Below are 11,526 nucleotides of genomic sequence, written 5' to 3' on the forward strand. Positions count from 1 at the left end.
TCACATATAAAATAATATAATTAATTAACTTCCACTATAGAAACTATTTTATATCTTAAATTTCAAAAGTTTTATGGACATTTATTATTTATGTGTAATTAATGTTTTTTCAATTATTAATATTATAAGTAATATAAATAAAAACTTAAATATTATTAAAAAAATTAAAATTATTCGTTGAAACGCTCTCGGAGTAGATTATACATCCACTTTAATAGTATATATATAAAAAATATAATTTTACCCAATTCAGTTCAAACTAAAACTTTTTTTTTACTTTTATGGTTCCAAACTAGAAACTTGAAAAATAACTTTATGGTTTCATTAAAATCTCTTCAAATTAGAAACCAAACCTTAATCGAACCATAGGTTCCAGTACCTTTTTTTATTTTAAAATGAAAAATTATATAACATATAATATCATTTTTTTTTAAATATATTTAGATTATTTGAAATTGAGACCATCTTAAAATTGGACTAGAACCATAATCGAAATTTTAAGACTACAGTTTGGTTCCAATTCTAAGGATTATAAAATCATTTGAAACCATAACAAAACTGTGATCAAGTTTATAAATATATAGATAGATGAAGAGCTCAGCGTATTAACTCAACAAGATATATACCAGAGTAAATGCAAATCCAGACTCCAAATCATTCAATGTAGACTATACATGGAAGACGAGCATTTATAAATTTCAAACAAATAAAAAGTAAAACATAATCTTTAATAACAACAACAGTGAAACAAACAAGCAAAAGCACATGATAAATAATTGACAAATTTAAATCTCTGGTATCAAAACCAATTCCAATCAATATCACCAAGCATTTGCATGTTATCTGTAATGCCAAGTTCAGCAGATGAAGAACTCTTGTGAGAGCTTGTTCCTTCAACTGCCAATGGTGTGATAATTGAAGGAGGAGAAGAAGAAGTCGATGATGCGTCTATTCCCATTCTCTGATTCTCAATGCCAGGTCCGACAGGGCGACGATCAAAAGCTCGCAAACATCCCGATTTAATGTAAATTCGACAAAGACTAAATTCATTTCTCAACTGCATTGATTATTAAACAATGAGTGTCATTAATTTTATCATGATATCAGAGCTAGAGAATGAAGAACAATACTAGCTAGCTACTACCTTCGAAGTAGTTCCCTCAAGAGCTTTGTATTCATTCATTTTCCATTTAGTTTTGCTACCAAAAGGAGTTCTTCCTGAGTAGAAAACCATTGTCTTTTTCACGGCGATAGCCCGATCAGTTGAATGAACGAAACTAGGAGAGCCGGTAGCCTTCCAAAAGCCAGCCTGAGTCATTCGAGTTCTCCTTCCTCCATGGGCTTCCCTCTCTTGCATGGGGGAGAAGAAAAACCATTGCTCACCATCTTTATTGCATGGTTCTCCTGCCATCTCTGCGCATGAAATAACAACAAACATGAATATTAATGCATATAAAACTATTTTAAATATTAACATTAATTACTTACTAGGGAGTTGCCAAGGATCAAAACTATAAACATCAAGGATGGGAATGACACTTTGAATGTCTTGTCTTTTGTTGTCCAACATGTTTCTAAGATAGAAGCTCACAAGCTCTTCTTCTGTTGGAGAGAAACGAAAGCCTACTGGTCTCTCCATCTTCTTCTAGAGCTTGTTACTAGTTTTTCAAATTCTAAGTTTGGTGATCATTATATATTTATCCATAGATTATAGATATATATATAGAGAGAGAGTAGGTGTTTGAGTTTATGAATGCTATAGAGATAGAAGAGAGATTGAGAATGAGTCAAGCTAGCTTCTTTTCTTTTATTCTTGCATGCAAGAATAAAAGCTGTTTAAGAATTAAGTATGATTAATTAAGTAAATAATGTGTTTTTGATCAAGTCTATGCCTTATAAAGGGCGGGTTAATATAGAAAGACTGGAAGTTTTAAGGAAAGTTACTAAAACACAATTAATTAATGCAAAGATGATTATATGTATTAGTCTTGTACGCGTTTGAGCATTGAAGTTTAAGCAATTATAAAAAGTTTTCAAGATCCTCACGAGGTTCCAATATGATATCAGAATATAATATTTGATATTCTAAAGCTTGGTTATTTTAATTACAACTTGTATGAGTGTTGTCATGGAGTCAACGAGCAGAGATGGAAAGAAAGACTTCAAAAAAGTGGAAAATGATTGATTGAAGTTTCAAGAGTTAACACTCTCAAATGCCGTGTATGACAAGGCCGTTTTTATAGAATTTTGCAGCTTAATTAATTTTCTCTTTGATTTGTTCAAAGTAATTAATTGGAGATATATAGAATTATATATGAAATGTAAGAATTTGTAAACACATAGAATAATGAGTGCTTGGTTACTTGGTTTTATTCCATTTTGAAAGGGACTCCATTGAAGTGCATATGTGTCTAAATTTCTTTTAGAGGGTTGATTTGTTATATTAAATAGATAAAAATCCCCCATTTTGGCTCTATGACGTCTGCTCTAAAATGAGCGTCTCTTTTTTAATGTCATCTGTTTTTCTCTTTTTTTAATCTTTTGGCTACTTTTCCAAGATAAAAAAATAAAAAAATAGATAAAGATATTATAATGGATTTTCATGCCATATAATACTCTATTCATATATACCTATATCGTTATAATACTTTTAAGTGAAATTGCATCTTTAATATATTGAAATATTGTTGAATATTATATATATTGACGAAATGTGCATAAGCGGTGAGTCAGAGACTACATAGGTGGGGAGTTGATACTTCAACATACCTATGTCCATACTTTGTATTTATTTGATGTCTGAACTTATTTTTTAACTGAGTATGAACACTCTACAAAGGATAGATCAAAAGGTAACTGGTAATATAAATTATTTTTCACTAACAACAAAACTAAATATAACTATTATGAAGTGATGGTTCCGGTGGGGATGTGATGTGGTTAAGTTACTCAAAAAACTCACTCAAGGTTTGAACACACACACACAATCAAGCATCAAGAGAAAGAAGACAAGCAAATTGGTAACCCAATTCGACACAACTTTGCCTACCTCTGAGGGGTCAGGCCCCGAGAAACAATCCACTAAAAGAGGTATAGGAACAAGGAGTACACCACTCTCTCACTCTCTCTATACAAAGAATATCCTATCTAGATTGATCAATGGCCACTCACTAAACTGTCACCGAAGAGTCTCTCCCTAGTTGGCTCATCCTAAATCTTCGAGCTGGATCTCTTATATAGACGCACCGACGTCTAATACAGTTATCTCTTTTAGAATTCTCCGCGGCTTCCTAACTTGAACACCTTCCAAAGTTAGATGTTGCAACACCCAGCTGCAACATGGCCCACCTTACTAAACATGACTGAATTCTAGCCAGATGCATCCGAATCTGTGACCTTTGTCAACCTCCCGGTTCCTTCAGTCTGCCTCGTAGCAGTTGACTCGACCCGAGCTCCTCCTGCCTACAGCTGCTTCCTTCCTCTAGTCACTTCAGAAGGTCTCCCTCTCCCGAGGGACGTGCCCACCAAGGCACACGCTACCATCTCACCAAAGATAGCCACTGAAGATCTCCCGATCTTCTTTCCAAACTTGGCCCAAGTTTGGTCTTCCAAATGATCTTCATTTGACTCATGGAAATATTGTTACTAAACTTGATCTCATCTTCATCCAAGTTTAGCCTTCAATATCTTCAAGCATGATCTTCAATCATCCATGCTTAGATCTCCAAATCTCTAATCATATCTCTTGCAATCTTCAATCAATCTCCACACATGATCAGTCTCCATGAATAGTTCCGCCCATAGATAGCTCTTGGATCTTTCTTCAATTTGTGATGCTAAATATGGTCATGATAATCTCCTTGGCATGTCTTTACCTTTTGTGTCTTCAAATAGCTTCACACCAAACTAAACCTTGTGTCTTATAATAGCTTCATACAGTCTTTATGATCTTGAATTCTTGCCAATGATAGAATATTTCTCTTCCTCCAAATAGATCTTTCTAAAAAAGAGTTCTATTAAAGATATGAATTGTCATCCCGGATCTTACCAAGGATAGACAATCATACCTAAAATAAAACTTGCCTTTCTTGAATAGATCCTTTAGACTTGATGCACTTTCCAAAGATAGTTGATCATCACATGATTCCATTTAGAGAAATATCTTCTAAATAAAGTCATTCTTTTGTCAATGTGTAAGCAACTTCTAGAAGGCCTTGGCTAAACTTGATGCATAAAAGAGCATCTCAAGAGAGAGAGTTGGCACAAGTCCAAGAAGATTTACCTTTGACAACAATTTACTTGAAGAGTAAAATTATGGAACTTTTCCATTTTATAGCATTATCTTCATTTGTCATTCAATTTCTTCCTTGTATGCTTTTTAGCTATGGAAAACTAAGATTAGTTTGGCTTTCAAGTTTATTGGCCTGCCTTTTTCTTTTAACCTTTTTAAGTAATTTTTCAATGTCTTATGTCCTTTTTAGTGGCTCTTTGTTTATTATTAAGTGATAAGCTGTTTAGTCATTAAAGTTGAAACCCTAGCTAGGCTTATATAAAGGCAATCAAACCCACATTGTAAGACAATTATAAATTTTAATGATATTCTCTTGTGAGAATTTTTTCCGATTGTTTTTCATTGAACTCTTTTTTGGTTTTTTTTTAATGATAAGTGTAATATCTAATGCAGCTCAAAACACAACCAGATATTATCAATTATTGTTCCTCATAAAGAACTAATCCTTTTGTTTTGTTTGATATTATTGATTCTTGTTATCTAATAAGCAACAAGGCAATGACCCTCTTTGTTTAAACCTAACTTTGTTAATCTAGGATTTGGTTCAACTTTGATTCTCAAGTTTCACAATTCCTTGTGAGGTTGGCATCACCTTCTTTTGCACCTCATTGTCCAACATCTTCATAGATTAATCTCTAACTACATATTTTATAAAAAGAGGAATTTAGAAAGAGTATAATAAGCACTCAAGTATTTTTGTAGTCTTTTTTAAATGGATAAACCATAAATGTGTTGTAAAAAAATGAAGAACAAAGTACAAAGTGATAGCAACAGAAAAGAACTGAAAAGAAGACAGATCATTAGGCGTGAAATGTTTCAGAAACAAACCACATGAACAAAAGAAAAACAGAACAAGAAGAAAGGACGGTAGTGGTCCGAAGGAGGGCTACCACTTCGAATGGGAGAGCTCAGATTACATGAGCGCCATCGAGTGGGGGACATTTGGCTTGTTTACAGGAGTATTTTTGTAACTTTAATACCATATTAAGAAATAAAATAACGATAAATAATCATATTACAATTAAAATATAGAGTCATCCGTATAAAAAAAAATAGAATATAATATTATGTTAAATAAACCAAAAAAGTACAATATTCCTTCACGCTCATACAACGATATAAATATAACAATATAAACAACATAGAATATTATTTTAATAACAATATTATTTTATATACAAAACATTCTAAACAATAAAAACACCTAAATAAAAAATTAATGTAAACAATAATATATTAAACATAAATCCACAAAATATATCTAAATATTAAGTGTATATTCTAAAGCCAACCAACATGATATGTTTGACTTAGCAACTATTCGAAAATGGTGGTTGACGTAGCAACTATCGGAAAAAAGTGTTGTATATTAGTTGTACATCGGAAGCTATAGATTTTTATATTATCAATTTCATACTTACTAGTTCTTCAATTATTCTTTATATTTTTCCAATCGCAATAATCATTTATGTACAATCGGGCGTACAAAGGACGGTAGATCAGAACAGCTATACGCGCATAAGAATCATGCCTAGAACCCCAGACATTTAATTGTTGGCAGCGATAATACACCTTCCTACTATTTTATTCCAAGGGTACGTCTCACGTCGGGTACAATGTGGTCACCCCCAACAATTTCTATGGCCATAGGAGCGAGAACTGGTCACCCATCCAAGGGAGCAGGACGGAGATGCAAATGGCGCCACATGGACGGTGATAGACGGCGGATGTGTCCAGGTAACCGGAGGATAGGTGTGGACCACGACGCACCACACCACAATGGGTGGAATACTTAATTTATTTCAAATACTCGCTCCTGATTGGGCCATATATGTGACAGTGGGGCGAGATGCTTTATTTTAAATACTTACTCCTGATTGGGCCACGTGGCGGTGGGCCAAGGGGCGGCCATCCTGGGTATATATTGTCACCAATACACCAATGTAAAAGGATTATATAAAATAATAGTAGGTTTACTGCCTTTAATCATAACCGGTTTACCGTATTTACAGTTCGATTGCCAGTCTCTCTGGGCACCAATTAATTCTTTCTAATGTTTTAACCTAAGATATCGTGGTGTGACGTCATCAATGACATTATACATTACATCATTTCAGATTGTCTTCGTATTGAAATGCATGTGACCACAAATATAATTATGTGGTCCCAAAGACTTAGCCCATGCCATTTTCCCCATTCGACTTGGTCCTTTTAAGATAAGACTCATTGGTTAATCTATATTATCTTTTGTAATAAATCTATTATCTTTAAGAGGCCGCGCAGCGCAATTCTCAACAAAATTAGTAGCCAACCATTGCGTAATACCAGTAGTAACAAAGAACCTTGAGTAATCCCATTTAGATTGGAAAACAGACACCGGACTTTCAAAAATACGTTCAGCATTAGCTTTGAGATTGTGATACTACAGATAAAATGACCAAGGATCCTTCTCTTTTATTATCATTAATGAATCTTCCACGGACGTAGCATTCAGGGCTTCCGCATAAACCTCTGATAAATTATGTAGGCCACCTCTTGAAGATCTACCATCTATCTGAAACTCACTCCAATCTATGAAATCACCCTCCTTCTTAATGTATGCCTTAATGTTGGAAGATGATTTGGTACTCTGAATGTTAGGATGAAAGCTTCGAGCGGATGCAGGATGATGGAGGTCAAACAATCTCTGATTTGTTATCTGTGCCTTGCCCTCTAGCATATGTGGATTCCCATTATCGTGTAGCTCTCTCGCAACCCTTACGAATTTCTTATTACTCAGCAGTGTAATCGCAAGTAACTGACCCAGGGTTTCTTCTTTGGAAAGAGAACAATGAGGATATATACTTCAAGAAAAAATTCTTAGCACTAAATCTAAAGTGTTTAGGAACGGATGGCATTATTGTAATAACTGGGATGTCACCAATTGGAGCTCCTCCCAAAACTCTTTTTACATTGGTGTATTGGTGACAATATATACCCATGAGCTTTGGCAGCCCCCCTTCTTTTCTTTTGTGAAAAATGATTTGTTCTGAATTCCATTCAAAGCTGCAAGGAGCTGTATATTCTATATTTAGAGATGTGCCAACTGTGAATTCTGCTCAATTATCAGATTATCTTTATATGCAAAAGTCTTTTAGTGATTTATTTGTTCTGATTTTCATTTAAATGGCTTGCTTCGGGTGACTCACGGAGCAATTGTTAATCAAATGTTTGGTTACTAATGAAAATGATTGATTTTCTGATCTCATGTTTATTTCATGAGCAGCATGCTGTTCACATATATACTGCATTATTCAGCCAATCAACTTGCGCAGCACTATGGCCAGCAAGCTGTTACATCCCAGGTAACCTCATTACTCCAGTACAGCTAGAATTACAGCATTGATTGACGTTAATCAGAACGATCATGGTTCATGGACAATGATATTAATGAGGACTTTTGTCAATATTTATGGATTTTGTTGGGAGCAGTCCTTGTTCATATTCATAGATATTGATGAATAAATATCATAGCAAACACTATTCATATCTGCAAGCTTAGGATCCATGTATAGTTCTTCTTAGTTTTTTTTTCCCTATTCTTTTTGCTTTGTCGACTTTGTTTGAGATTAGTTTCCTAATGAAACTCTTAATCAGTCTTCACAGGGTGAAGGTTCAAAATCTCCAAATGCTGAGCAATCTGCTTCTCCTTCCGACTCGAGACTTCAGCAGACTCCATCGACTCAATGAGCCTATCCGGGTCTGCATATTATGGAAAATCTAACTCAATTAGTTTCTTTAATTCATTCGATCTTATTTCTTTCCAATTTGACTGAAGGAAAAAGCCAGAAACCAACTGACAACTTTCCATTAGGATCAAAATTCATCCAAATGGTACATCAACCTGCATATATATCACAGGTATACTGTAGAACACTGCCAAGCCATAATTGTTCCAAAACTTGCCTAAGTTCTGCCTTCCTTGCTGATCAGGAATCTTGATTTTCAGTTATTCGACATGAAGATTAAGTAGTTACATCAGTGGGCTCAGACTTAATGTGCATCTTCTGCTCCATTATCATGCAAGAGTCTGAAGCAGTTTCTTACTGGTCCATGTATCATGCAAGTGTTTATCAATCTATCTTCATAACATTTTGATCCCCAGAGTATAAATTTCTTTTTGGTGTCATGTTTGCAAAATATCTCTTGGGTTTTTGTAGGTGTACGTTGAGGATGTTTACTGTGAAGACATACTTGCTCATGTTATTATGCCAATAATTTTTATTATTTGAAAATGTACATGAAAATGTTGTTGTTCTTTTGGTATAATTAACCACTGTCCTCAATCAAACTTGCAGTGATTCTCTGTTGTGTTTCATTTGCAAATGTAAGAATGACCTGCAAGGAAAGGTTTTTTCATCTGAAATGTTGTGTTGCTTTTCTTAATGCCATGCAAGTGTTGTCTTGTCTCTATTTTTTTTAATAGATTATTATACGGAGTTAGTATGCCTTTCAACAATATTTCCAGCAGTATTTAGGGATAACAATGAAAAAATTAGGGTTTTATCAGATCATTTATTAAATAAAAAATTTACATTAAAAAAAAAAATGAATTGACATATGTAAGGATATAATTTATTGTTCCTTTTGCAATTAAATTTTTATGTCATTGTAAGGTGTATTTCCATATCTAATGTGTAGGTACAGTTAGACAAATATAACTTTTCTTATTTGAATGCCAGAGTAGAAGACCTGTCAATTAAATATTGAAAGTGACTTTTACTCTATGGTATAAGGTCAGAAAAAGACTACTATCCACAGCTTTCCATATTTACTAAAGTACTTAAATTAACATATATAGCGTAATATATATATATATATATATTATAAGTTTATTCTTTATTTATATTTTGTATTTTATAAAATTTATTTTTGTCAAAGACGAAAAAAAAAATTCTTAAAAAATAAATTTGAAAATAATATTTTTTTTTCCAAACTTTAGGGTTTTTTATAAACAAGACATGATAAAATCTTTGGTTTTCTTTAGTGAGACTGAGTAAACTTTCTATAGATATAAATAGAACTTAATTTTTTTTAAATCACCCACCAAAATAAATAAATAAATAAATAAATAATTCACCCATCTGAATAAATTAAACACCAACCCAATTTCATCACCATAAATGCAAGAAATATAATATTCCACTTCACATAAAAAACCAAAAAAACATTAAGAACCAAAAATAAATAAATAAATAAGAAATTTCAGCAAAAAGAATCCCAAATGACATTATGTGTGTGTGTGTAATGAATCTTGAGTTGTTGTTATGTATATTGATAAGACAAAGTAGCCTTCTTTTCTGGTCCTTTGTGCAAGTGTTTCTATTCTTCTTCTTCTCCTCCTTCAGAGCCATTCCATGGAGGGAAAGAGATCTTTTCAGAATTGAAAGCTCTGGCAGCCATGGCTGTTTCTTCATCAATTCCACCCATCTACTTTAATGGACCATGATCTTCAATTATACATTTCCATTAACCTCACTATGGACCACAAAGTTTAATGAGGTAAATAAATTCGAGAAATTCGCTATTTGCAGTCTCTGTTTTATTTGGTTATATGATATTCTAATCTATCTTAATTTATTAATGGTTACAAAGGGATTTTTTTTTTTTATTACAAATGCGATGAGCGTATATAGCTAGGGTGTGCGTACAGGTCAGAAATTGATTATCCAGTAAGTGCATTCTCAACCGGTGGCAAAAGATTCAGGCTTCAAGCTCGCATTTACAATCGAGAATTTATTCATTGATATAATAGTACCTCAACTTAAAACTCTTAAATGAGCTCACCAATGATTTTTGCATCGAAGTCAATATTTATTGGGCTATAAACCTTTTGACAAGGACATATTTGTGTGTGTATATATATATATATATATGTTGGACTAAGGTTTTGATTGGTTGAATTTGTTTTTATAGGTTACTGAATTTTTTCTTAAGTAAAATAAATGTTTTACTAATAAAATTATATTTTTCTAGTCATCAATATTATAATTGCATTTATATTTTAATAAAATCATTTTTTTATTTGAGGATGAAATGTAATATAATGAAAAATAATAATGCCATTATTTCAAAAAAAATTAATTGTTTTTTTTTGGATAGAAGAGTATATACACATAAGTTGCTAATTTGGGTAAATGTCTATATAAGTGGTCATTTTTGTAAGTAAATAATTAATAAATATTATATATATATATATATAACATATAATTATGAAAACAATAGTAATAGAAATAAATAAATAAATAAATGAAAAGAAAGAAAAAAACAATTGACAACTGGATATATTTAGATTTATACAATGAATGAAACTGAAAAGTTTACTTCATAATAGAAATTTGATGGTGATTATTAATAAATGAACTTATTAGTTTCTAATTTTTTATATATTAATGTCATACTCATAAATGATATGCAAAATTCAAACATTGCTTTTATTAGCGCCATACATCAATCAAGACAGGTAAGACAAAATTAATTAATTCGTTCCACTTTTGAGAATATAAATTCATTCCATTAATAAGAAAGTTCATCTTAACTAATTAATATTGGCTAAAATCAAACATTAATTTGATTAGCCCCATGCATCAATGAAGACATATAAGAAACAATTAATTCTTTCCACTTTTGAAAACAAAAATTCATTCCATTAATACATAGGTCCATCTTAATTAATATATATTCTTCTAAGTTTGTAATTACATGTATAAATGAAAATCAAATGCCTATCATTAAATATGGAATCTTTTTTTGGTAATAAGCTTTTCATATACATTAATTTATTTAACTAATAATTTTGGTCTTAAAGAGAAAATTCAAATATTTATTTTATTTCATTTTATATTTTATTTATAATTTAATTACCAATCTATTAATATGGTTAACCATTGGATAGCACAATGGTAATACACTTGGGTGCAAGGGGGAGGGCAAGGGTTTAAATCAATGTTATCAAAACCGGCCTGGACATCGACCCGGTCTAGGCTTCGGGTCTCGGGTCAACTGGTTCAACCGCCGGGTCATTCGGGTCAATGCCGGGTTAATAAAATTATTTTAAATATTATTTTTTTAAAAATTATAAATTAGTTTTTTTAATTCTATAATAATATATAACATTTATTTATTATTTGTTATCAAATAAATAATTTGAAGGGACAAAAAAATAAATTGTAAAAAAATACATGACAAGCATAAAA

At 32.0% G+C, this 11,526-nt stretch overlaps 1 protein-coding gene and 1 long non-coding RNA gene across 3 annotated transcripts; one reads left to right on the forward strand and one right to left on the reverse strand.

The window, feature by feature from the left end:
* Positions 1-799: 799 nt before the first annotated feature.
* On the reverse strand, positions 800-1,639 carry LOC120251404 (NAC domain-containing protein 90-like). The gene is made up of 3 exons (XM_039259931.1): positions 1,489-1,639; positions 1,145-1,413; positions 800-1,057 (listed from the first exon to the last, which is right to left on the reverse strand). Exons 1-3 carry the CDS (start codon positions 1,637-1,639, stop codon positions 800-802), a joined length of 678 nt encoding a protein of 225 aa, XP_039115865.1.
* Positions 1,640-7,572: 5,933 nt separating this feature from the next.
* On the forward strand, positions 7,573-8,573 carry LOC120251261. Of its 2 annotated transcripts, XR_005533418.1 has the most exons (4): positions 7,573-7,635; positions 7,928-8,030; positions 8,109-8,191; positions 8,280-8,573. It is a non-coding gene; the product is annotated as an uncharacterized LOC120251261 (long non-coding RNA). The 2 variants fall into 2 exon arrangements; XR_005533417.1 differs by having other exon boundaries at positions 7,928-8,191.
* The last annotated feature ends 2,953 nt before the right edge of the window (positions 8,574-11,526 follow it).

This window comes from Dioscorea cayenensis, chromosome 20 (genome assembly GCF_009730915.1).
Source record: "Dioscorea cayenensis subsp. rotundata cultivar TDr96_F1 chromosome 20, TDr96_F1_v2_PseudoChromosome.rev07_lg8_w22 25.fasta, whole genome shotgun sequence".
NCBI classification, from domain to species: domain Eukaryota; kingdom Viridiplantae; phylum Streptophyta; class Magnoliopsida; order Dioscoreales; family Dioscoreaceae; genus Dioscorea; species Dioscorea cayenensis.

Coding starts and splice junctions, on each gene's coding strand:
- LOC120251404 (XM_039259931.1), bottom strand. CDS start 1,639: ATGGAGAGACCAGTAGGCTTTCGTTTCTCTCCAACAGAAGAAGAGCTT. Junction 1,414..1,488: donor TGATCCTTGGCAACTCCCTA/GTAAGTAATTAA, acceptor TTTCATGCGCAG/AGATGGCAGGAGAACCATGC. Junction 1,058..1,144: donor TTGAGGGAACTACTTCGAAG/GTAGTAGCTAGC, acceptor TAATCAATGCAG/TTGAGAAATGAATTTAGTCT.